Here is a 27,596-nt window from a genome sequence, read left to right as displayed (position 1 = left end):
TCATCTAAGTTAGAGACAGTGGAACAAATCCAAGTAACAATTTTATTCTAGTCTACAGCACAATTTTTTACATACATTTTGGTGATTTCGACAGTGTTACTTTTGAGCAGACTTTAAATGAATCCACAAAAGTTAATATATTAAAAACAGAATATACACAAAATAACAGGCATCAGGATGTTCAGAATCATGCAGATAGGAGTGGTCTGGTTGGTGTTATCACTGGGCACCTTGCCTATTTAAGAATTTACCAGCAAATACCACTTCTTCTGTTCTTTATTCCCATGTAATTCACCCAAATCAGAGAGTTCTAAATATGCACACCCAAAATAAACCCTCTTTTCAAGCCACATCAGTACAAAATTTCAATGAATAAGCCTAAATGTGTCGTCAAGCCAATTCTTTCACTGATCAAACCAAATCTAGCAAACAGTCGTTATCAGCACGGTTCTAAAGGCAAGGTTATTTCATTTATTAAAACACCAACAGGAGAGTAATAAACAATGCAGCTAATGTTAATCTTAATATAAGACACTGAAGGCAAACCAAAAAATAATATATTAAATACCACTCCACTGAGCCAGGATAAAACCCATGAACTACAGATGCATGAGTTTCTATCTGTCAAACAATGCTTTAAATATTCTTTTATGGAAAAGAAAAAACTATCATCAGGAGATGCAGGGGTAAGATAGGAATGTGAATTTGTACATCTAATTCCACAATTGAAAATGAGCATCAAACGGATAATATTAAGCTAAGTGACAATGACTTAACCGACGGGCACCAAACAGGCAATACCACTACTCAGTGTAATTCACAACACTCTTCAGGAGTCTTCAGTGGATGACCACTCCAGTAATACCATCAGAATACAGATGTGAATACTCATCCACTGCTGAAAGAGATCCTGAAGAAAACATGGCAAAGGCATAGAGAAAAAGTTGAATCTTTTGAAAAAGTTAATGATATCAAAATACTTTTCCATCACTGGTAAACCAAACTAGGTCAAGTATATGGCCCAAAGCAGCATGGAATTCAGAGTCAGAGGTTGGCAGAAAAGTTTGGAAAACCGCAATTTTTAAAAATTGGCAATTTCTCTAGGCTTAATAAAACTATCAGAAGAGGTATAATGTTTGTTCGTTTGTGGAATGTTGACAGCTTGCTGCAAAAATTCACGTGAATGAGGAACTGCAGAGATGCACTTCAATGAAAGTCTTTAAAAATTTACAAAAAATGAAAATTTCTATTTAAAAAATAACCATGTTATGCCAAGATGAAACATGGTAAAAGTAGTGTAAGTTCTGTCCATGATTCTTCACATAGCTAATGGGAAAGTGATAGAAACAATTTTCTCTTATAAAGGAAGCTTTGTTGTTGCACTGACTTTTACAGCCTGACCTAGTAATTTAGAAAAATCATGTAGTAAAATCTGTAAAATTAAAATACAAAATTCTGTTTTGTAAACATCGGTTGGCCAAGTCTATCCGGAGTCCTTCATGATAGTGGAATGGAATGAATAATTAATTCACTACCTTATTTATCTGCTGTGAGGGGGAAAATTCCAGAACACAGCTTTTATACTTTCACAGTAATTATATTCAAAAGATATAAAGAAAGTCAGTGCTGTTGTCTTCTTCTTTTTTTTTTTTTTCCTCTGTGCAACTTTCAGCTCTTATCCCACTCCCCAAGTGCCATAATTGAAATAATACTGGTTTCAAGACCTAGTACAGACTGGTCATAAATGTCGCCTGAAGTCTGTTGGACTTCGATAAAGGTATTTCCAAATGGCATAGTAATGCACTGCAGCTGCCGTGGCCACAAACAGGTGCCAGATGGCATGGGCAAATGGAATGATGCCATCACTCTTGAAGAACACAACTCCCAGGCAATAAATTAAGCCCCCACAGGCAAGTTCATGAAGTCCATCAGTGTTATTCTGTCAACAGAGGAAAAAAAGAAAGAGGTTTTGATGTTACTCTTGAGGTGACAAACTAAAGAGATCATTGCAATTCCCCCGAAGCCTGCTGATCTTCTAGACAATGAGCCGCACAGACAGCATCCTGATCGGTAAACATGAACTTAGAAAGTCCCTCATCCGTCAACCTGGATTACCCTTAGGGGCTGGCTGTCTTGAGTGGGATGAGCAGTCGGGCTACAGGCGCCACAGTAAAAGCAGCACACTCTGCTCATCTATCCAGGCTATGCTGAAGCTGCCTGCAGTCACATCCAGACACGGGAGTTCAGTTTAAAGAAGACAATCTTCGGTTTTCGTCTTCTCCTTTAAGAGCTTTCTTCCCTTCTGAGGCGAGCCCACACCACTGCATTTCTAATTCTAATTGACATCTCCAACAGGGTTTTCTGACCGGGTTTTCACTTCCCTTATCCTCCTCAGACTCTGTTCTACACTGATTGCTTTTCTGAGACTTCCCCTGCTTGTGTGAGCTTAGAGCTCCCTTATGGCTGACATGGGCAAATCACAGCTACAAGTGACCTCGGAGATCAGACAGCACGCAAGGATAACATAGTTCCTGACCTTCTAGATGTTGCCAGGCCTTTTTGTCTGTGAGTCTAGGCGTTTCTTAGCTCAGGAGGAAGTTCAGAGTCACATGTGCTTTAACACAAAAAAGAGAATTTTTAGGCTGCTTTTGGTTTTCCAAGACCCAGGCCTATCTTCAAAATTAAACTGGGCTGTATGAATGAGGGGAAAGGAACAGAGAGGCAGGGCTTAGGAGGCTGATGAACAATTCAAGTCCCCTAGATTCCTGAGGACTAGGAATAGAAAGGTCTCAGGTTCTGCAGGGTGGTGAAAAGCTAAGCCAGACTGTGGCAAGCCCTGGAAGGGGATGGGTGTGTGGATGTCCCAGAGGCCTGGGCACCGGTGACTGCAAGCTCATGAGCCCTGGAGCCTTAGACTACAGCCAGGTCCAGCAGGGAGCATGGTAAAGCCCTTATGGAGCCACCAACTCGAATGGGCCCCCATGCACCTAGACAGCGGCAGCAATGGACAACCACGAGCTAAGAACCAGGCATGAGGATGTAGAGCCACAGGTAGGGATGAGTCCTTTCTTCAAAGTTCACGTAAGCTCCCAGTGTTTTTGTAAGATCAAAAGATGGGGAAGGAGCCAACCCAAATCAACTGATAAGAGATTTCTCCTTAACTTTTATAAGATGTTAAGTTAGCCAGATTGATTTTGATCAAAAACAAAAAACCCGGGGCGCCTGGGTGGCTCAGTGGATTAAGCCGCTGCCTTCGGCTCAGGTCATGATCTCAGGGTCCTGGGATTGAGCCCCGCATCGGGCTCTCTGCTCCGTGGGGAGCCTGCTTCCTCCTCTCTCTCTGCCTGCCTCTCTGCCTACTTGTGATCTCTCTCTGTCAAATAAATAAATAAAATCTTTAAAAAAAAAAAAAAACCCAACACTTCAAAAAAAAAAAAAACCCACAAATACCACACATTTATTATTTCTTAAAGGTTACAAAGCAAATGATATCTATTAATTAAAATTTTTCTAGGTCTTCATCAGATTCTCAAAGGGGCATATAATTCCCAAACAGTAAAAAGTCACTCATCTAACATAACAAAACCTCCATATTTTAGAGATGAAGACAGTGGAACCAGAGGAATGAAGTAACCTGAACAAAGCCATAGAGCTGGTCACTGCTCAAAAGACACCACTTTTTTTTTCTTTCCACTAAAATAATAAGCAAGAGACCAACGCACATATAGAGGTTGGTTCTGACATACTTTCTGGTAACAGTTCCTTAAGACACCGTATTTAACTTGTCAACTTTCACAGAACCAGAACATAATTAATCCTAGAACAGAACCCGTTTTCTTCATTACCTGTGTCATTACACTGTTACTCTACCCCAGTAACTGTCCAAAGTGTACTCATATATTTACTCATTTAATCTTCACAACCCTAAATTAGGTTCTCTTAGTATCCCAACTTTACAGATGAGAAAACTTAAGCAGAGAAGATTACATAATTTGCTCAAAGCCACATAGTGTTTAGTGTCAGAATCAGGATTTGAACCAAGTTCCTGGTTCCTGAACTTCCAAGTCTGGTCCAATTCTGGTTCCTGAACTTATATTCTCTTTTTGGGGGGTGGGGGGAGGAAATGGGTCATTTTTTAAATTGATGATTAATTTACAGAGTGTAATGCATAAATATTAAGTGAATATCATGGATCTTGATAAATGCATACACCTATTTAACCCATACCCGGATCAAGAGAGACAATTACCCCAATACCCCCTCCCAATTCTGTGCAGTCTCGTCCACCAAGGCAACCATTGTTCTTACTGCTACAATTACCACAGACTAAGTCTATTTTAGAACATCACATAAATGGAATCATACTGTACACCTATTTTTGTGTCTGGCTTTTTTTTTTTTTTTTTTTGCTTAATATAATAGTTTTGAGATTCCTGCATGTCTTATCTATGTCAATCATTCCTTTTTATTACTGAGCATTCCTTTGATTTATTTAAAATAATTTGTTTATCAGTTCTTTCCATCTGGGGCTTATGGAGGTCTTTTTGTAGATACAGGTTTTCATTTCTGTTGGGTAGTACCTATTGAGTCATAAATTCATGTTTAACTTTATAATGGCTAAACAGTTTTCCAAAATATTATAACATATTACACTACCCCTAACAATGAGTTGGGGTTCCTGTTATTTCACATCTTTGCCAGAATTTGGTGCTGTCTTTTTAATTTTAATAATTCTCCAGGGTGTAGTCTGGTAGCACATTGAGGTTTTAATTTTCATTTCCTGATGACTAATGATGTTGAGGACTCTTTCAAGGACCTACTAGATATGTGTGTACCTTTCCTTGTGAAGTGTCTGTTCAAGTGTTTTACACATTTTTATAGGATTGGCTCTTTATTATTCATTTGGAGTATTTTATATATTCCACATACATGTCCTTTGTCAGATACATATAGAACAAATATTTTCTCCCAGTTTCTAGCATGTCCATGCATTTTCAAGTTCATTGATCTTTTTTTCTGCAGAATCCAGTTTTTGTTAACCTCTCCAAAAAGTTTTTTTCTTAATACATATTGTTTTCAAATCTAGAATTTCCACTCATTTCTTTTTTTGTAGTTCCATTTCTTTTCTGAGATTCTTCATTTGTTCACTCATTATGTTTTAAAGGCCTCACATGCTAATTTCAACATCTCTGTCACCTTCGGATCTGTTTCTATTGACTTGTTTTTCCTTAGGTGTGTGGTGTCACATTTTCTTGCTTATCTAGTAATATCTATTTGGATAAATGGATGCCAAGGTGTTAGAGTATGGATTTTGTTGTCTTCCTTTCAGTAATGCTGAGTTTTGTTCTGGTAGGCAGTTTATGTACAGAGGACCAATTTTATCATTTCCAGGTCTGTTTCGGGGCTTTGTTATGGCAGTTCCAGGGCAGTCCTCACTCTAGAGCTAGAGTAGTTCTTGTAAGGTGTGGAGGTTGACTTGCTAGGTTCAGTTGAACACCTGAGTTGTTCAGCATGGTCTTTCCACATATGGCTGTCTGGCCTCTGATCTCTTCCAGCACCAAACACTTTCAGACTCTCCATTATCTCATAGCTGTCCAAGAGCCACTCTTGGCCAGGGCATGCAGAGTCTTGCCCTGCACAGATTCAGTGTAATATTTGGGCAAGGACTCAGAGAAAGTCCTTTGTAGATTTCTGGAGACACTTCTTTGTGAAGCTCCCCTTTCTCCAGAATCCTACCCCCAAACTGAAGCAGGCTCAGTAGCTAAAATACTGATTTCTGTTTCCTCCACCCTGACTGCTGCTCTCTAGCTTACTTTCTTTTGTCGCAGTTTGGAAAGTGTCCCCAGGGAGAAAACGGACAAATCTGAAGCTCATCTTTTGGTTTCTGTTCCCTCAAGGAACAGTCTTGTGTCTGTGGTCCAATGCCAAGAGACAGTTGTTTCAAATACTTTGCCAGTTTTTCATCATTCTTTAGGGAGAAGAGTCTCTGATAGCCCAATATTCTGACCAGAATCAAAGCTCTGAGTGTCCAGTCATACTGTTTGTTAGTTCACATGGCTTATGAGGTTCTTTTTGATCTGGTCTCTGTCTAGCTCTCCAGCTTTATTAAAAGACTTATGCAATTTGCATAATTACCCACCAAATGCATAGAGGCACACTCAAACAGGTACACACATTCATGTTCCAAACAATGAACTATTTTCAGTTCTTCAAAGGTGCTAGTTCTTTCCCCTCTCCAGGGCTTCCTTCATGCCATATTCTTTCCTATCCTACCTGCATCATCCTTATTATCCCTAGGCTCTTTCTTGTCTTTATGAATCAATGTGAACATCATTTCCTTTGGTGCTTGGGTCATGTGTTCCCATAGCAGCCTACGCTTTTCCCAAAGACATTATAAAACTTTATGGTAGTTTCTTATTTAAAATGAATTGTAGGTTCCTGCTTGGTAAAAGTTCTATGGGGGGAAGAGAGGGGAAATGTGAGGATTATCCTGTTTGACTATCATAAACGTCAGTCACCGACTATGTACAACTTGTGAAAATGCCAAGATTTAGGCTAGTAAAAATACTGGATAAACCTGCTCTTATGATACCCCAAGGGAATTTATTTGATGTTCTACTCTAATGATTAGTAACCTACACACACAAACCTTGCTTATGTTGCTTTGGGTGTCCTGAATTGCCCTCTAACTATATGGCCTTTAAGGCAAATTTTCTTGTTTCCATCACTCACCTCCTTCCTTTCACTATTCCCTGTTGCCTTTACCAACTAAACTATATTTATTTTTGGTGCTAGGTAATTATTAAAGCTATCACAAAGCTCTTACCTTAAAGAAACATATTTTGACACATTCTCATAAGACCTCTCCTCTGAAAAAAACAAGCAAACCTTTAACTTCTAAACCTTTTACAGGTATTTTTGTGACCAGCGTAGGGACTATATACATTCTTAGCTCACAGGCACAGGGATGAAATTATAGGTACAATTCTTCTGACCTTTGTAGACTGAGAAAAGAATTCAAACTAGACACATTATGAGTTCCTTAATTAACACAATGGCTAATGCCAAAAAAATGCAGAGCCTAAGACACTGAAGCTGATAGCCCTACATAAGCTAATGGCACAAAGTAACCAGTTGGATGGGATCACAAGGCAATAATGATATGCTTTTCTTTCAGACTGACTGATAGATACACATAGATTTCTCAATAGCAATTCAATCTGAAAGGGAGTTCAAAACATACCTACTGACTGCCTACTGTAGGTAATGTTACATCTCCACCCATGAAGCCCTCAAAAGAAATTTTCAAGCAAAGTTTAAAAAAAAAAAAAATGTACTTCTCTGAGAAAAAGAAGTAAGATATATATGACTTAAAAGCAAGTGAAAGAAAAGAGTGAAGACTTTTGGGAAATACTACATAAAACATTGACACAACTGACCTCTTGTGGTCCTTCTAATTCTTAAGATTAAGGAAGTCAGTAATTCATAGTTTTTTGTTTTTCATTATAAGACATCAAAAAATTTACCCTCCTTCATGGATTTATGGTTAAGACACTAAACAATTTAGGTAAAAATGCCTATCAGCTGGTGACCTCATGCCTTTTTGGGAGAAGGGTGGGGTGAACAGAATGGCAATCCATACTATCCAAAAGCAACACATACTATCAAACACACTTTAGTATATAACTTCTCCAAATTACAACCAGGAGCTAGTATAGATTGCAGGCACTTTCTTATTTATATACCTTTTTCTTTGGAGTTAATGGCGATGTCATAACTTCAGAAAGAAAAACTACATATCATATCTATGCACAAATGAAGGGTTCCCAGAATTTAAAAGGAAATAAGGTAAAATAGTTAAAATTATGAAGCCATTTCTTACCATTGATGTCACCACCAAAGCTGGAGAAAACCCCATTGTGAGATAGAAAAAGAGCTCAACCACCTTGTACCTGCAGGATAGAAAGGCAGTTAATTGTATCTATCCCTACAGTACTTAGACTATTTCCATACCAGCTTCCCCCCCCCCCCGCCTTTTTTTTGAAAAAGAGATGCAAACTCTCCAACTATTCCAATGAATATATTTTCCCAGTAGGAGACCACTAGGCATCTAATTAAAATACTGTAGTTGAGTCACAATTAACTAGCATTTCTTACAGAACTGAAATGGCATCAAATGCCACATGTGACTTGGAAAATGTTTGCTACCAAAAGGTGTTATTATTGCATCCAATCCCCATGCATATTCCCCTTCCCAATCCCAGAGTGTTTGTCCTCATCACCACTCCAATCCACAGCTACAAGAAACTGAAATTATGAGAGACAGGGATGCTGCGTGGGGCCGGGTTTATCATTGGCAAAAGGATGGTAGCCCTAAGGAATGAAGGGCATGTAGTTTTGTTTGTCTCTTTATTTTGCATCTGTACAAACTCTGATTTGTAAGGCTCATCCTGTTAGGCTACAGAATGTCTGAAAATGCTAAGAAATACACTATACTAAAATTCAGCTTACATTTCTGCCTAATCATAGGTTCTAAGCTCCTTGGAGGCAGGGGCCAAGTTTCATTTATGTTCAGATCTACAAGACCTAGCATAGTACCTGGCATGAGTTAGGCACTCCCTAATATCTGTCCAACTCAAATGGCCAAGGGCCAATCACATCTCATTCTCTGTGTTTTATACTCTAGAGTCTACTCTGAAGTAATCTTATCAGGGAACTGGGAAGAATGAGTTTGTGGGTTTGGTGTAAGAGGAGCCCTGTAAAAGGAGAAAAGATAGCTGTTTTACTTTACTTTCTATTCTATTCAAGGGTACAAGTTAGGGGTTTGAGCCCAAGAAGCAAACTGTTCCCTCGGATTTATATATATACTATGTAACACCACTCAGAATAGCTAATTGTGGTCAAAATACATTTAAGTGAATTTCAAAGTCAGAAGTTACTGAAAGCTGCCATTTTCCTCTGAAAAGAGGAAACAATTTAATACTTTGTGATAAACACAAATTATGTTCAATTCTTAGAGCCATTCTGCCAATGACAATAGATAAACTAATAAACTATACTCAAGGACAATGATTTCATACTTCTGAGTTTCTCAAATTCAGGCATGTGAAATAATGAAGAGAGCCATGAAGTAAGAACTAGGACACTTGGGTCCTAATTCTAGATGAATCGCTAATTTGATGTGCATCCTAAATGGTCTCATTTTTTTTTTTTAAGCATGAAGCTGGAATAGATGACTTTGAAGGTCTCCTCTAGAGCCGTGATGCTAAATTTCAATAAGCTTTCCTTTTTATATTGCTTAATACTTACCACTATGAACTATAAATAATGGGTTAAAAAATGTGCCTCATGATTAGGATATTAAGAGTTTGGACGCTCTTCCAAATATCCCCTTTCTCAGAGAATCCTAGTTTGGGATGTTTTCTGGTTTGCTATCTAGGTAAATGTTGTTCTAGAACTAACATTGTCTTCAATCTTCACTGAAACTTTGAAAAGTAGTTTTTTTTCTCATGTTGTAAGTATGAATCACAGAGGATAAGGTTAGTTTGCTGATAAGGCCTGCCACCTGAGGATGTCAAGTAATACCCAACTGACTAAAATGGCAGTCCGTCTGTCCCTCAGATGCATCCTATCACACATGTGCCATTCAGCTCTTCCCACAGCAATCTGTCTACCAGTAATGAACGCCAAATGGTTTCAAAGACTTGTTAAAAGCAATATATATTCTATTTATGTATTTCTACTATTCTGAAGTGCAAGTATAAAACAAATTGTGTTATAATGTTGATAAAATTTAGGTAGTTAATTTTAAAACTATCAAATGTAAATTATTTTTTCTTACTTTTCATGGTAGAGAAATACATAAATGGTTCCTCCAGCTGCCATGAGCCAGATAAACCAACGCATATGAGATGCCAGGGGTCCAAGTTCACGGAGATTTAACCTAAAAAAATATAAACATGACAACAAAGAACAGAAGTGATAAATGAAGGGAATTCACAGGGCCTTTGTTTTCCTCTAGGCTTGAAAACTGGGGAAGCAAGTGCTGCTAACATAAAACCAGGATAATGAGGCATTCAACATGCCATGGAGGTATTTAGGCAATTTGGGTAAAATTAATAATTCAAAGATAAAATTGTCAGTTGACCTTTAAGACTTAGAATTAGTTCCAACATAGTTTAAAAATAGAACCAGCTAAAAGGAGATATGCAGAAGTGAGTCCCACCACACCTGTGATGCCCGACTTTCCTTATTAGGCAGCTGCTGTCAAATCAGCTTAATTCTGATAATATATTTGGGAGCAGAGTGCTTACAAAGCTTAATGAAAACCCTGAACAGAATCCTCAACCAGGATCACATATCCACAGCAGATACCTAATACACAGACCAAGTATCTCCATTACCAGTATCTCTGCCAAGAGAGAACATGAGAAGAATTAGCTTTAGCTCAACATATATTATGAAAGACATTTTGTCAGAATTTAACCATGGGCTCTTGTAAAGCTTGAATTTTAAGATGCTGCAAATTCATCTGTACTCATTTCATACTAAGAATAGCTATGAGAGGGGCACCTGGGTGGTTCAGTGGATTAAGCTTCTGCCTTCGGCCCAGGTCATGGTCTCAGTGTCCGGGGATCGAGCCCAGCATCCGACTCTCTGCTCAGCAGGGAGCCTGCTTCCCCCTCTCTCTCTGCCTGCCTCTCTGCCTACTTCTGTTCTCTCTCTATGTGTCAAATAAATAAATAAAATCTTAAAAACAAGAAAGAATAGTTATCAGAAAACACCCAAATGTTATTCTGATTGGCTATGACTATAAAATTATTATTTCTAAACAGAAAATGTACCACCTACCTATTGAAAACTACATGCGAACAGGTTGTTTACTGTAATATTTGATTCCCGAGCTTTTAAAAATTTTATTTCCTTATTTTAAGTCGGGGATACTTTCCAAAAGCCTGTAAGTGTTCTTTCTCCAATAGGATGCACCACTGTAATTTAGTGACAAGTATTAGGGAGAGAACACACTTTTTTACTCCAGAAGATAATTAGGTTTCTTTTTAATGATGGATGCTGTGTATGTCAGAATGCAGAGGCCTGCTGTTTCTACTGACTACTGCAGTTGATGGCACAAAATGAATTTCTGAGTGTTTAAAACTGACCATGTCTTAATAGAGGGACTCTAATGTTCCTTTAATCGGAGGTTTCAGGCCACAAAAGATTCTATCTGATCTCTTAACAAAAGGGCAAAAAGAGCAAAAATTGAACAGAATACTAGGTATTTTATTTTTTTAGTATTTCAGGTTTTTTTTTTTTTTTTAAGTAATCTCTACACCCAACATAGGGCTCAAATTCATGATCCCGAGATTAAGAGTTGCAGGCTCCACCCACTGAGCCAGAATTCTAGGTGTTTTAAATAGCTAACTAATTAGTTTTCTTACTCATACAGCTACAGAAATGAGAAGCACACTCCATATATAGTAGCTACTGTGCTGTGAAGTGAACTGTAGATCAAAGTGAGCTTGTTTTCCTCATACGTATTTATAGCATTTCCACTTGAATGATTAGATGTCCAAGTATTGTGAACAGCAGCAGTATACAGAAAGAACATGGAAGCCAAATGTGACATATTTCAAAAGTGAGTGTGCTACCTACACACAAGTTCCTGGCACTTTGTCTTAAACAATCCAATACCAGATAAATATTCTGAACAGCAGTGACATTCTTCCCTTAAAATCTGCAATCTGACCCAAGTTAAAAAACACAAAACATGTATTCACGTGTGTTGGAGGGATAGGGATAAGGTATATGCATGGGGCAGGGACAGGAGGAAGGGAAGGAAGGAAGGACAGAAATTCTATCCCCAAAACACTACCTTCAAAAGTAGAAAGATAGTATCTTACCATGGAGCGTAAGAAGCAGCAATGAAGAAATAAATAACCATTCTATCACACATGTGAAAACAATGCTCCACTGTCCTAGTGGGGGAAAAACAAGTAAGGCAAAGTTTTTAGAAAACTTTCAGACTGGCAGCATAGTTTATCACTCCACCATGTTGTAATTTCCATTCCTATTCCAGTTTCTTGGGGAAGTTATAACTTGGCTTTCAAAGTCACATAGCTATTTTTTAAAATTTAAATTCAATTAGCCAACGTGAGTACATCATTAATTTTTGATATCATGTTCAGTTGATTCATTAGTTGCATGTAATACCCAGTGCTCATCATGTCACATGCCCCCTTAATGCCCATCCCCCAGTTACCCTATCCTCCCACCCACCTGTTTCCATAACCCTCAGTGTGTTTCCTGGAGTCAAGATTCTCTCATGGTTTGTCTCCGTCTCTCATTTCTTCCCATTCAGTTTTCCTTCGCTTCCCCTATGTTGCCTACACTATTCCTTATATTCTACACGAATTAAACCATATGATAATTATCTTTCTCTGACTGAGTTATTTCACTTAGCATAATACCCTCCAGTTCCATCCATGTCAGTGTAAATGGTAGGTATTCATCCTTTCTGATGGCTGAGTAATATTCCATTGTATATATGAACCACATCTTCATACATCTTCACACAGCTATTTTTTTTTTTTTTTTAATTTAAGAGATAGAGAGAGTACAAGTAGGCAGAGAGGCAGGCAGAGAGAGGGATGGGGAAGCAGACTCCCTGCTGAGCAGAGAGCCTGATTTGGGGCTCGATCCCCGGACCCTAAGATCATGACCTGAGCCGAAGGCAGAGGCTTAACCCACTGAGCCACCCAGGCGCCCCCAAACAGCTATTTTTAATAATACGAAGCCACAATGAGAAATTTTACAATACTTTTAAGCTTACACGTATGATATTTACCATGTAAATAAACAAACAAAATCTGTCTATGCTGATGTTTTCCATTTCTTTTAGATTTACTGTAACAGAAAAATGAAATTCCTTGAGGGCAGACCACCCCTCGACCCCTATCACTCAGTTCAGAGCATGAATTAGTTCTTCATCTTAGAATGTCTTCAAAGAAGCTCTCACTTTAAATATCTTAGTGTATACAATAAGTTATAATAAAGGACATTCAGAAACTAATGCAGGAACAGGAACAACCAAAACCAAAAAAAAAAAAAAAAAACCTCATTTGCTGCAAGCAAATAACCACCTGGATTTCTGAGTTCCTCCTTCCAAAACTGAAAATTTAGGAAGTGTACAAAGACCTGGTTCACAGAGGTGAACAGATTAGACAGTAGGTTAGACAGAATCTGCCCTTTATGAGGTGATTTAGTAGTATGAATGTACCGCATCATCTTGAATCCATTTTCAGTGTCCAAGGGGTGATAGCTGTGGTTTGGTTTAGGGCTAGTGTTAGATTTTCCTTCACCACATATACAGTGTCGACCAAAGCAAGCTGAGGACGTTTTAGTCACGGTTATTGTTAGTCATATATTAGTGAAGTGAAAATAATTTAGGTCACAGGTCTAAAAAAGCAAACACTAGATTAATGCTTCTCAAACTTGACTGCATATCACAATCACCTGGGAAGCTTATAAAAATAGAGTCATAAACTCTAGTCCAGAAGATTATAATTTTTAAAATGGCTAAAACATGAGGTAGGGAATGGAGGGAAGAGAATCTTTTATATTTTTTTAAACTCTTTGGATGATTGTGATTCCTAGCCAGGTCTGGGGACTTTCTAATTCAGCTTTCTAGATTGCTATGCACTGGTTAGAGCAGGTAAAGTCAGACCTATAATTTTATTCAAGATCCACCCCAGCTTCTCTGACCCTCTTTCCTCCCAGGGAAAATAGAAATGACAACATTTCTATCATAGAGTATTTGTGAGCATTAAATGAGATCACGTAGCCACGTGTTCACTAGCACAACATCTAGCACACAGTAGGTACTCAATAAATGCTCATTCCCTTGCTTCTAAATAAGGCTATATTTGGAAATATAAAAAAAGTAATGCAGAGCAAAAATCCACATGTAGCTTGATTCTAACAGTACAATTTCAAAGTTCAAGAGAGCTTGGTTTCTATTACACCTTCTCTAGCCCCCCGGGAGGGAGGCCCTGAATACCGAAGTATGCATCTCCAACTCTTTATTGATTCAGAAATATAGACATCAAAGCCCAGTCAGCTGAGGCAACCACAAGCGTTGATTGTGCCAGGAAGATAATGAAGTACTCTGGCCTCTGGTCTCTGTGACAGTGTGTTCTGGGGAGGCAGGTACTTTGGAGGCTCTCTTGTGAATACACACCAGCAAGTCCTCATGATCCCATGCTGTGGTTTTATTTTAGGTAAGGAACTTATAGGCACAGGTAGCAGGCTGGTAAGTATAAGCAGTATTGAGAAGGGTGTGGGTGAAAAACCCCGGACTGGGAGTCAGAGGTCCAGGAATGATCAGACTCTGCTAGTCTCACTGACCGGGCAAGACGCCATTTCTGAGCCTCAGTTTCTCCAGGTGAAAATTAAGGGATCTGTATTAGATGACCCCTAAGAATCCTTCCTGCTCTTAAACTATGATTCTACTTGTAAGGAGACAAATAATCCTCTTATGAATCCTAAACCCTATTCTTAAATAACACATGTCTTTTTAATATGAGATTGTTTGAATTATTTGAGATTTGGGGGGGCGCATTTTGTAAAACCAAAAGCTATATTCTATTATTTTAAAACACTCTAAGTTTGCGCTGAATCCTCCTTTTACAAAAATAAATTCTGCACTTTTGGGTTGTACCAAATGTATTCCATCAGCAACTAAATGATGTGCTTCTCCTTTTGTATTCACCCAAATTAATCCCTCACTCAAAGGAGGAATGCTTTTATGTCCTTATTAGGAGGCTAGCGAGCCTGCTTTGAGTTGGAAAGTACCTGACAGCTAATATGTGAATTCTGTTTGAATCGATACACAGGACTTAATTCTGAAAGCTGAACTTTGCAAACCAGTAAACCTAAACTGTAGCAAACCTCCTTACATGACAAAGTCCTGGTCATTTGTAATTTTCAAATCACTCTGGCATGTGTTATCTCATTCACCTATCTATGATCACTGGGCATGTTTTTTTTTAAATTTATTATTATTATTTTTTTTAAGATTTTATTTATTTATTTGACAGAGGGAGAGATCACAAGTAGGCAGAGAGGCAGGCAGAGGAGGAAGCAGGTTCCCTGCTGAGCAGAGAGCCCGATAAAAATTTATTATTATTATTATTATTTTAGATTTTTATTTATTTATCTATTTATTTGACAGGGAGGGAAAGAGAGATCACAAGCTAGGCAGAGAGGCAGAGAGAGAGGGGGAACAAGGCTCCCCACTGGGAGCCCGATGTGGGGCTCAATCCCAGGACCCTGAGATCATGACCTGAGCTGAAGGCAGAGGTTTAACCCTCTGAGCCACCCAGGCGCCCCTGTTATTTCCATTTTAGTGAGGAAGAAACTAAGGCTCCATGGGGTCAGGACTTACACAAGCCTGAGTGGCGGGCTGGGCTGACTCCGAGTTCAGTGTTCTCTGTTACTACCCCACAGCTGCTGCACTCTATTAGGTCCTGTGTTTGACAACATTAAAAGACAGGTCTCGGGATTTTACGATGTAAGTCCTGGGGAAGCAGTGTGGTTTTGCTGGTGGCTGCTGAGAAAGGCCTGCTTTCTTAGATACATAAGGGGGTTCTCAAAGTCTGTCCAATCCATTGGAAATGTCTTGACTATAATGGTATAGCATTATAGTCTACAGGGCAAGAAAATGTGTGTCTACTCTGTAGCTTCAACCCGACTGAAACATGCCAGTAGGGGAGGCTACCCTAAGTCTGCTCTTCTGATCAGGGGAACTAGCAAGCCAATCACAGTACCTTAAGTGGCTCTTCTTCCACGACACAATGTGAAATACTGTGGAAACGATGAAGAGGGCGCAGAGGCCCATCCCGTAAATCCACGCAGTGATCTTTTCCCAGCAGTCGTCTGACAGCCGATGCAGGAGGGCACTGCCCACGATGGCCGGAACAATGAGGAACTAAGGGAAAGGCAAACAAGAGTAAATACCCTGGGTTTGGCGAAATTGCCCCCTTTGCTAAAAATACATAGGTTTCCCAGGGACAATTTTAGAAAGATCATTTTAAACACTTGCCTCTCGGGGATGGAGTGGTTGGTGGCTACACTGGTGACAGCAAGTACCATTCAGGGCCCAGGAACCATGCCCACCACTGGGTATCCAAATACACGATACAGGATACATTACTCAATGGTGGCAAAGCAGGTATTTTTTTATCCTAATTTCATTACATAAGAATGTGTTTCACCCTGTTCTCTAATGTGATTTAAAGTAGGTACTTAAAATATTCAAATGCCAAGCATGTACCCAAATTTTGTAGGGAGGTCCTATCTTTAAATGTTCTTTCCTATTTCCCCCCTGAACTACTGAAATCTCAGTATTTCAGCAAAGGGTTAAGTGAATGAATAGAATCAAGAAGTATTATAATGTATACCACATACAAAAAAATTAACTGTGCAAGTCATGTTCTGATTTTTAGTTTGGACCTGTACATTCCACCAATTTGGGAACTAGTGCCAAGTGACAATTATTTATTTTTAATAGCACCTTTCAAGTAAGCAAGGGTAATCCATTCTCACCTAGTCAAGTAATTTTAAGAGACCATAATCTTAAGAGAATTTTGCTTACTCTACCATAGTTACTTCCCATGGACACAAATTTCAGTGTCTGTCATATGAGTATCACTAGTAAACTTTTTTTTTTTGAAGACTTCATCTTTGTTGAGAAGTTTTTAGCTCACAGTAAAATTGAAGAGTGGTAAACATTTTATAATAATAAACATCCTCAAGAAAAATAAACTACTTTATTAGATATTAGAATAAGCATACCTGGCAAAGAAAGAAAGCTTTAGCAATCTTATCTTTTTCCCCCCAATACCTACTTTTGCCCTCTTGCAACAGTGTATCTCTAAATAAGATCAGCATTGAATCTCAAATGCTGAAGTTTTCACTGACCCAGACGATATGAGAAAATTAATGATAACAAAGTAAATTTTTCATAAGATAGAACTTAATTTATTTTGAGACTATGTCCTTTCTGCTTTCTCATGTTAAAGTATGCTCTTTAATGAAATGATGATGATGGAAGTTTTTGTCTTGTCTGTTTTAGAAATCTTACTGCTCTCTGAAAGTAAAAAAATCAGGATACAGTTTAGTAAGTTTAATAAGACGACATTTTCTGTTCTAAAAAATTAACATGGGGTTTTTGTGAGTTTTTCTTGTTTTATACAAGTATTCCTTAACTTATGACATACCCAGAAGAGATAAGGGATCATTCAAGTCTGTCTCCAGCAAATAATATTCCTAAAGGTGATCTGTGCATCTTAATAGCCAAACTGTTACATTTAAGTGTTCAACATAATGCTAAGGAACAAACATTTCATTGATTACTTTCATGTGTCGGTGGTACAGAAACTATCATGGCACTGGACCCGTAACTTTCATGAGTATTTTGTAGTTGGTAAATAGAAAAAGTAATGGATGTATATTGGAGCAATGAATGAAGGAAGAGGCCAAATAAATTATTACTCAAATTTTTATATTCCTTATATCTTTTTTTTTTTTTAAGATTTTATTTACTTATTTGACAGACAGAGATCACAAGTAGGCAAAGAGGCAGGCAGAGAGAGAGAGCGAGGGAAACAGGCTCCCCGCAGAGCAGACAGCCCAATGTGGGTCTCGATCCCAGGACCCCGAGACCATGACCTGAGCCAAAGGCAGAGGTTTAACCCACTGAGCCACCCAGGCACCCCTATATTCTTTATATCTTAATCCTCCCCTAGACTTAAATACACACATACAGACCTAAAACCTTTTCTTATGGGCCTGTGGGCAATTATTTTTGGAAGTAATTTTATTTTTAGCTGTTAAATTCATCCAATGTCTGGTCAGAATAAAAGATGGATAGTCTGATAGGTATCAAAGACAATCAAATTAGGCCACTCTTTCTTTCTTTTCTTTTTCTCTTTTTTTCTTTCTTTCTTCCCTTCTTTCTTTTTTAAAAGATTTTATTTATTTATTTGACACAGAGAGAGATGGCGAGAAAGGGAACACAAGCAGGGGGAGTAGAAGAAGGAGAAGCAGGCTTCCCATGGAGCAAGAAGCCTGATGCGGAGCTCAATCCCAGGACTCTGGGATCATGACCTGAGCTGAAGGCAGATGCTTAAGGACTGAGCCACCCAGGCACCCCCAGGCCATGCATTCTTTAGTCCATGCTTGTACTCTAAACATTTTGACCCTCTGGTCAAAGCTCACTCCATGTAAGTGTGTCACTAAGGCAAAGACAGGGGTCAGCTCAAATCTATAAAGAATTTCACTAAATCCTTCCCCAGAATCTCAGTCGGGTCCAGGGAGACTGTCCACTAGAGAGGTTACTCCAGAACTTCATTAAGGAAGCTCATTTATGGAATCCAGGGCAGGCATGTCAGGTACTAATTTTTCCCTTTAGCAAGATTCCAGCATATTAATTATTTAAATAAAAGTCTTTTTAGCACCTAAAGCAAAAGGACATGCAGTGATAAATTAGGATGATGTTTCAGTATTAATAAGTATTACCTGAACTACACCATTACAATACATAACACAGATGCTTCATAAAGTTTGATTTATGCTAAGGAATGACCAAATGGCATTGTTCTATTAGATTATAAAGGAATCTATTAGAACCCAGTTTATTAGGGGTTTATTTGGCATCATTATTCTTTATAGAAAACACTGTAACTATTCTTTGGGGAAGAAGATTAAAGATCCGACGGGGCGCCTGGGTGGCTCAGTGGGTTAAAGCCTCTGCCTTCAGCTCAGGTCATGATCCCAGGGTCCTGGGATCGAGCCCCACATCAGGCTCCATGCTTTGGAGCCTGCTTCCTCCTCTCTCTCTGCCTGCCTCTCTGCCTACTTGTCATCTCTGTCTGCCAAATAAATAAATTAAAAAAAAAAAGATTAAAGATATGAAAAAGCACAATCGAATTCAAGCAAATTTTATTATAATGACATATGTATTAACACGGTCTAAAATAATTACATTAGCCTGTTCTAAACACTCTTCATGAAAGAATTAAGTTGGCCTCCTCTTTTTCTGATCTTCAGCTTTATAGCAGCTACCTCCCTTCCCTCTAAAGTCTCACTAAATGTCGGGGTGCCTGGGTGGCTCAGTGAGTTAAAGCCTCTGCCTTTGGCTCAGGTCATGATCCCAGGGTCCTGGGATGGAGCCCCACATTGGGCTCTCTATTCAGTGGGGAGCCTGCTTCCTCCTCTCTCTCTCTGCCTGCCTCTCTGCCTACTTGTGATTTCTGTCTGTCAAATAAATAAATAAAATCTTAAAAAAAAAATCTGAAAATACATATTCATGAACATAACACACAAATAAAAGAAATGCACCAAAGCATTAATTTGTTTCTGGGTGGTTTTGTTTTTCTTATATATTCTTCAGTATTTTCTAAATTTCTTACAATGAGCATGTTTTGCTTTTATGAGAAAGAAAAAGTTCCCTAAGAATTAGGGATCAAATCAGCTTTTTCTTCCACAATGTGCAGAAACATCTGCTCTGAAAAGCAGTGGATTCTATGGAGATGGGGATGGGGTGGCTACTGTTTCAAGGGATCACTTGGTAAGAAAAAACACTTTTTCAACAACATTGTGAACTCTCCTTGGCCCATGAACACAGGTGACTGTCTTGAAAAGATGATTCACTTCATTCCAGAGGTGACATTCCTCCTCATAAATAGTTGTCTTTTTGATTTTCCTATAACTAGGGTACTTAACTATTCTTCTACAGAAGATCTTGTCAGAGTGTCAGTTTAGGATGTACAGAGCTGGCAGAGCACTCGAAGGGTTTGATGTGCTCACAGAGCTTCTGGTAACATGACCCAGCACTGATGCCCTGGTAGGTGAGGTCACAGAGATAGGTATATCTAACTAATCGGGCTGAGGGTACTAGAGATAATGGCCGCTCCTCCCACCAGAGCCCTCTGGGAAGGATGCAAAGGGTAGAAAATGCATACTCACTGCATGTGTGTAACAGTTAGCAGCATGTTCATAACAGGTTGGTTTGTAGCGGCCATTGGCTGGGGCCCGGTGGTTCATGAACCTGGACAAACAAAAAGACATCACATGAGACACGCTCAAAGGGTGTAAAGAGCAATGGGGAAGGCTGCCAATACTGTTTGGTCTATTCTAATTGAAGAGGAGGCTGCTGGAAACACCTAGTTACGGGAACAAGACCAAAGCCGCTAAACAGGTGTAAACTGAGCTAACAGCCATGATCCAAAAGCAAATGCCCTAGTTTATTGGATTAAATATTCTTTCAGTTTATTCAAAAGAGAAACCTCTACCAATTAGAAGCAAACAGCAATCAATTATATCCACCTTCTTCAGCTCATAACCCCCATGCTAAAAAAATTATGAATAAAAAAAAGGCAACCAAATGTTAAATCTCAGGGAAAAAAGGCAAGACAATCTTTCTAAACTTTACAAATGCCAGTAACTGCCATTCAGTTAAAAGGAATACAAAGCAAGGTTTCAGTTTTCTCTCTCAAAATTATAAAGCATTATACATGGAGATCTTTACACCCTACATTCCACGATTAGCAGGCCCGCCCAACTAGTTTCCCTATATTGCATTACCTGTTCCAGCACCAGACAGTTTAAATAAATGATACCTGGCTACCTCTAGGCCACCTAAACTAGAGGTTTGTTTTTACCTGCATTCTTCCAGAGTTAAAACAGTTTAGTTTCAAATCCAAATATACAACTAGTACCTGATATCCTGGCTATAAAATTCATACATACATACAAATGTGTGTATGTATCTAATATCAAAATTGGTTATACATATAGACACATACCCACATTCCACACTTCCCTTTGGGCCAACTTTGTGGAAGTAGCAAAAAAGTGAAAACCATGAATACTATGGGACCTGAAGATATGAACAACTTTCTTCCCCTTCGGTGTGGAGGTGAGGATCCTCTGAAACCCAACCCTCACCCATGCCATGTTTCATGAGGGATGCTGGTTTAGTCTGTTCTCTGAAAAAGGGGAGATGTAAATTCAGGAAGATGATGAAGCAGCTGCCCAAAAGAAGCAGATGCAGAGAAACAGAGAGGTACAAAAGCTCTCAGAGCATATCGGTCTCGGAGGCCCCTCTACATTCCTGTGCTTGGAGCCTGCAAGATGGCAGCAGGCTTTGCGCTAGAAATTATCCTTTTGCTTAAACTACTTTAAGATGGGGGAAAGGAGGGAGATTTTGTCATCTGCCACCAACGAGTTCTAACCAGTCACATCTTACTATTACTATGATGAAAAATAGTACCAGGCTGAACCAAATGGCAGAGCCGGGTCTGAAGCACATGGTCAAGCCATCCTAAACAATGCCTGGTTTAGGAACAAAAGACTAGCATTTTCTCCCTGAATTAAAAGGGGCTGTCATGCTTAGAGCAAATAAATAAAAAGAAAATGGCAGTTTCATTCAACTTAATATAGAGAGTTTGGGTAGAAAATCCAATAGGAAATGAATTTGGCATGGTGACGATATCTCACTTGGACAACCAATGGGTTAGTTATCTAACTAGTGTGCAGAATATATCTTATTGAATGGAATTTGCCAGATGGGTTTGAAAACTGTTTAAGAGAAATAGACATTTAACAGCTTCAGAATTTATCCAAGCTATTCTCGCACATAGATGAAATAAATTTTTCTCCCCTGCTAATCCTTTAAGTAATTTTACTAATTTCCTAAGGGACGAGAGTATTGCTACATAGCGCTTATTAGTAAAGAGGAAAATAATTGCACTCTTGAGAAGAATGCTTTAAAAGCATCCCAAGCATTCAAGGATCTACCTCATCACCCCCAGACATAACAACAGAGCTATAAGTAGCATACCCTATTAGAAATTTTAAAGGGTCAAGAGCAAGGCTCCAAAATGGTAGAGGGTAGATTAAATTGAGAGTGTTCTGTTTAGGGTGCAGTAAGTAAGGTTTGTCTACCCACCACCAGGCTGAAGACTAAAATAGCAATTTATATCTCTGGCAGCTCAATCTAAAAATAGTCAACCCATTACACAGCAACAGGGATAGACTTTCACATTTTCTCCCAAAAGCTAAGAAGCTGAATGGCCATGTTTGTGACAGCTTCGTCCCTGCCCACCTGGAATCACTCAGAGTAAAAATAAACTCATAAGTTGTAGAGAAAAATATCCCACCCATGTGACTTCAGGTTGTCTCTTACTGCCACAGTGAGATTCCCATAATAAGGCAAGGGAAGAGCAAGTCTTCGAGAACCCCACCACTGTCCAGGGCTCAGTCAAAAACCACCACACAAGTGTTCTGCTGAGAAATTTACAATGCAGTCAAGCCTCCAACATAGTCTTCTGAAGAAATCATTCCTAAAACCTAAATGGAAAAGCCGAATTAAAATGCAAATTAACTCCCACACGCTGAACCTAATCTATTCTCTTCTCTTCCCCCAAAAAGAATGAAAAGGGTTCTCAAGTGTTACAGAAAACAGCACCCATTTATGGAAGCCGCTTCTACCTAAGGAGGAGTAATCCTAACAGTTGGTTATCTGATGCTAGAAGAGAGTATCCAGCAGGTTTTACAGGGTTTGAGGGAAGGTAATTTAGTCCTGGGTATGGAAAACACACTTTAATAAAGCTATTATTTAGGTTTTTTGAGGGGGAAAGGGCAGAGGGAGTGAGAAAGAATCTTAAACAGGCTCCATGCACAGCACTGAGCCAGAAGCAGACTCAGTCTCATGACCTGAGTTCATGACCTGAGCCAAAATCAAGACTCTGATGCTTAACCAGCTGAGCCTCCCAGATGCCCCTTATAAAACTATTATTTAGTCAGGTTTGTTCACTAGTCTCCTCACTTTCTCTTTTGACACTCTATCTTGCTTCCCCTTACCCAGCATTTTTAAACCCCCAGTCCCCCATGACAAAATTTCAAAACTCTAGAGAGAAGGAACAGAGAGCCCAAAGCACTGTGCCTTCTGAAAGTAAATCTATGACCCACCAGCAAATCTCTGAGACCCAAGGTCAAATCTCAGAAGTTGTCCCTGATTCCTATGTCTTCCCCATTCTCCAATGGGAAGACTACTACTTCCAAATACATTCCAGATCAACCTACTCTCTACAGTTCCACAGACCCTACCTTATACATTAAGACACTGACATCTCTGGTCTACATGAATACAAATCTCTCAGTTGGTCTCCCTGCTTGTCCCCATTACAGACTCTTCTCTTCATTCAGCAGCCACAATAGACTATATGAAAACCAGATCACAGCATACACCCCAACCCTGGCTTAAAACCTGCCTCTGGCTTCCCAAAGTGGCCCACAGCTGGGCCCCCATTGCTTCTGCAGCCTTAGGAAGCCACCTTCCTCTCACTCTCCACCTTCTAGCTACACCACCTCCTTTCTGCTCCTCAAACCACCAAGGTTATCTGTTTGTGTTTGCTGTTTACTTCTGCCTAGGACATTTTTCTCCAGAAGATTCAATTCTCCTCACCTGTCAGGCTGAGCTCAAATGTCACCTCCTTAGAGGTTTTCCTGCCCATCCTACCCAAAGTATCATTTCAGCCCTCCCCAGCCTACCAGAGCCCTTACCAGAATAAGTAAAAATAAGTTTTTATCAATTTGTGTATTTTTAAAATTTCATCTTTCCCCACTGTAATGTGAATTCCATGAAGGCCTTCTTGGCCACGATTTCACTTCCAGTCCCAAGCACAAAACCCAGCTTATTACTAGAACTTAATAAGTAAGTGTTGAATGAACAGAAAGATAGAAATTCTGCCTGTTGCTTAACTATTTTAGCTTAACCCAGAGATATCTCGCTGTCAATTAGTTTCACTAGGGATCCAACAGGTTCTATATGTAACAAAGAGAAACAGGCAGTATTAGCACCAAAAGAACCTTGAATCTCATGAAAAGAAAATTCTTAAAGGCTAAGACCATGGATATTCCAGGGCTCTTTCAACACCACTTGATGGAGCAACATAAGCCAGTCCCTATACACAGCACCTTATTATTAGCCAGTTCATGAGTGAGCATGTTATTCAGGAAAAGTGTCCATTGCCAGAGGGGGTGACAGTGGTAGACTGTCTTAAATTATCTTAATTATTAAATAAAGAGAGAAGGCACATGTATAAGGAGACTATCCCATGCCTGTAATTCAGTGCTCTAAGAACATGTTTAAAAAAAGGCAACAGGCAGTCCGGGAAGACTTCCTAACTCTGGAGAGTAAGGTGCTTTATATCACATAATCAGTTTGAAGCTAACCAGTGGTCACAAGGCTGGAGCTCTGAATCAAGGAGTATCCTTTTCCTTGGATTTTCGGTGGCAAGGCTGGAGAAATGAGAATGCACCGACACCATACAGTAGAAGTTCTGTGGGTCCCAGACCTCAGTGCTATGCACATGATATTGTGTAAGCAGGGAGATAGTCAAAGGTGAACTGGCAGCGTAGTGGTAGAGAGGGACAGGAAGTTGAATTGAAATGGGTCTGTCCTTTCCTAGCCATCTGACTGTGGCAAGTTCTCTTTTATTCTCTAACCCTATTTGCTTATCTATTAAATGGGTATAAAATTTTCTCTTCCAGGGTTAGAGTTGAGAATGAGATGAGTAATACAAAAATACCCAGCCACTTTACTTGAGCTGGCTCAAGTAAACACTCAATAAATGTTAGCAATTATTCTAATCAGTCAGAGATGCTGTAATAGGGAGAAAATGACTCTGGGAGAGGAAGGTGTGGGGGCAGACTCAGATGGGGAAAGGATAAAGCAAGAGAAAATATGCTCTGTGTCCCAGTGGCATTTTTCACATCCTAAACTTTTCGAGAAGCCATGCATGCAGAAAGCCCTCCACTTAGGACAGCGGGCTAAATTTCTTCACAGCCTTCCTCTGCACAAATGCAGAACTCTGGAAGTTTTTCCAAACCAAAAATGAGCACCACATTTCCATTATGAACAAACCAGCAAGGTGTCCATTTCTTGTAATTCAGACATAGCCACAAACTATGGCCTAATGAAATGTTTTTACTGCAATCAAATGTTCTTCAAGGGACTCTTGATAAATCTATCAGAAGTAACACATGCAGTCAAAGACAGTATGTCCCTCTCTCTAGTTTCTCTATCATTTACTTGCCAATAACTTTTCTGAATGCTCAAAAGATATATAAGGAACGTGCCTTGAAGAGATGATTAATAGTACTCCCAACATTTTGATGTTGTACAATACACTAAAAGGGCTTTGTTAATTTGTATTTGCAGGCTTTATGTCCAAGTTCAAAGTTACCCTGAGAAATAGCTTTCCAATTTTGTCTGTAATAGAAAAACAAGAAATTATGTGATCATTCAGTCTTCAAAGAAAATCAGGGTGGGTGTAAGTGCCATCAAGAAAATAAATGTTAAATATCCATTGATACTGTGCAGTCACTGAGAAGATTACAAAGTCTGTGCCACACCAAAAGAAATGCCTCTATTTTTCATCTTTAAATGAATGAAGTAGAGCACAAAATTACATTACTACACTGATAATAAGGACTGGGCAGATTAGCATCCAGCAAAAGTAGTTCAATCAGCTGAGACTGTAGGATCTGAAATGAAGGGGTTTTTTGGTTTCCCATTTCCCTTAACATTGTTTTAACGTTTGTGTAAAAAGCCTTCCCCCCCCCCTTTCTTGAGGAGAATTCAAAGGATAGGAAAGAAATACAAATTCAATCAAATAAGGAAGGGTAATTTCACAGAATATTGCCACTGTTCTCTGAAAACAGGAAGCGCACAGATGTTCAAAGAAGTAAAACCAAATCAAACAAACCACATGCATAGGGCTTTACCAATCATACTTGAATGCATGTTACTTTCTCTCTTAAGGCCCCTCTAACCTTCATTCCTGACTTCATGTTCTAAAGCCAGACATCATGATTCCTTTTTGCCTTCAGAAGCACTGATAGGATGATCCCACCAAGGGAATGGTGCCAGGCATTCAACACTCTTGAGTGATAAGCAGTATCCGTTAAGTTAATCCAAGTCTTCAAACTCATCACCCTTCTAATGGTACGGCCCACCCCAACTCTTCCTATGCAATTCTGGCTTCCTTACCCTTTGGGACCAGGGGAGGAATGAGAGAAGCATAATGGGGGAGTGAGCATCAAATGGCTTAGGAGGTTGGAAAAGGGGGGGGGGAGTGCGGTTTGAAATTCTGAAATAAAAGGCAGTGTCTAAAAACTCAACAATAACCTCCCTGGATGATTTCCATGCATTCCTTTTCTTCTTTCAAATTCCCCATCACTGCACACCAAGCTTGCTTGCTAGTGAAGGTCTGGGAATGGGGCCACGGCTGACAGATTCAGACAAAGGATGGAGAGTGAAACATAGGGGAGATGAACTTTCACCCACTTAAAACGAAGAAGAATTAGAAAAAAAAAAAAGCCCAGAGCTTCCTCTCAGAACCATGCGCCAGCCTCCATCCATTGCTAAATGTCAGAGACCGGAGCCAGGATTAAGGCCACCGTGCTTCCCTAGGCTGGCGTTCCCACCGGCTCTCCAGTGAATGAGCTGCTGGCCAACCTTCCGGTGGCACCTCCTAGGTTCCTCCTCCTCATTTCCTAACACAGGCGCCTCAACAGCAGCTCTCACCACCCGAATACTAACTTGTCCCTTCGCAGTGCCCAACACAGCACCTCCCTTGGACGCTAAACCAGCAAGCTTGGAGAATTAGCAAGGCCTGGACCTGGCCAGGAAAGGCTAAACCAGCGGAGCATGCCTCAGTTTCCCTGTTACTAGGACCCATCACAGACAAAGCGCTAAAACGCCCAGCACCCCGTTTTACGACAAATCTAGCTGCAGGGCGCAGCAGCTGCCCGACCCCTGTTCCGTGCGCCCCGGGAGACCTGGGGATAAGGGGTGGAGGCCAAAGCCAGGGTTGGAGGAAACGGGGTCGGCGTCTGGGGCTGGGGTTCCGGTCCTCAGGGCAAGGCACGAGCCCTGCCGGGATGGGGTAGGTAGGATGAAGTCGGGTGAGCAATGGGATCCCCTGGAAGGAGGGCAGGCTCGGGGTTCGGGGTCTGGGAACCCGAGTCACGCATGAAATCGCGGTCCTCGGAGGAAGGGGATCGCCCAGAGACCACAGGGCGGGGAATCCCCCGGGAGCTGGTCCCCAGCCAAGGCGCGGGATCCGCGGGGGGGGATGGAACCAGGTGAGGAGCCGGATCCCACTCCGGACGAGGCGGAATCTGGGACCCGCTGCCGGCACGGGCAGTGGGGCAGGGGCACCATCCCTCTCTCACCGCTGGAATCGATTCTTGAACCGCATTGATCCTCCGCTCCTCCTCGGGGGCCGGGAGCTCCGTCTCGTCAGCGCCGGCGGCAGGGCGCGCGGCCCTCATCGGCTTGGGCTGCTCCGGAGGCCGCCCGTGTGCCCGGCGGACCGCTCGGCAGGGCAAGGCTGAGTGGGCCAGGCCGGGGGTCGGGACAGAGCCGGGGCCAAACCGGGCGGCTGGGGGCGGGAGGGAAGCCGCTTAAACGGCCCCGGCGCCTCCCGCCTCCCGCCTCCCGCCTCCCGGCTCCTCCGCCCCCGGGC

General features: G+C 40.4%; 1 protein-coding gene across 3 annotated transcripts; it reads right to left on the bottom strand.

Annotated features, from left to right (window-relative positions):
- Positions 1–28: 28 nt before the first annotated feature.
- Positions 29–27,596, bottom strand: MMD (monocyte to macrophage differentiation associated). Of its 3 annotated transcripts, none has more exons than XM_045984252.1 (7): positions 27,304–27,596; positions 20,026–20,107; positions 15,825–15,985; positions 11,901–11,975; positions 9,842–9,943; positions 7,883–7,952; positions 29–1,939 (listed from the first exon to the last, which is right to left on the bottom strand). In XM_045984252.1, the coding sequence occupies exons 1-7, from the start codon at positions 27,327–27,329 to the stop codon at positions 1,739–1,741; spliced, it is 717 nt and encodes a 238-aa protein (XP_045840208.1). In that variant the 5' UTR covers positions 27,330–27,596; the 3' UTR covers positions 29–1,738. The 3 variants fall into 3 exon arrangements, with proteins under 3 accessions (XP_045840208.1, XP_045840209.1, XP_045840210.1); XM_045984254.1 differs by lacking the exon at positions 29–1,939 and adding an exon at positions 6,813–6,869; XM_045984253.1 differs by lacking the exon at positions 11,901–11,975.

This window comes from Meles meles, chromosome 18, assembly GCF_922984935.1.
Source record: "Meles meles chromosome 18, mMelMel3.1 paternal haplotype, whole genome shotgun sequence".
Lineage (NCBI taxonomy): Eukaryota > Metazoa > Chordata > Mammalia > Carnivora > Mustelidae > Meles > Meles meles.
Note: the sequence above shows the minus strand (reverse complement) of the source record. Positions and strands in the feature narration are given on the sequence as shown.

Coding starts and splice junctions, on each gene's coding strand:
- MMD (XM_045984252.1), bottom strand. CDS start 27,329: ATGCGGTTCAAGAATCGATTCCAGCG. Junction 15,986..20,025: donor CTAACTGTTACACACATGCA/GTGAGTATGCAT, acceptor CCTTTCCCTTAG/TTCCTCATTGTTCCGGCCAT. Junction 11,976..15,824: donor TGGAAGAAGAGCCACTTAAG/GTACTGTGATTG, acceptor TTCCCCCACTAG/GACAGTGGAGCATTGTTTTC.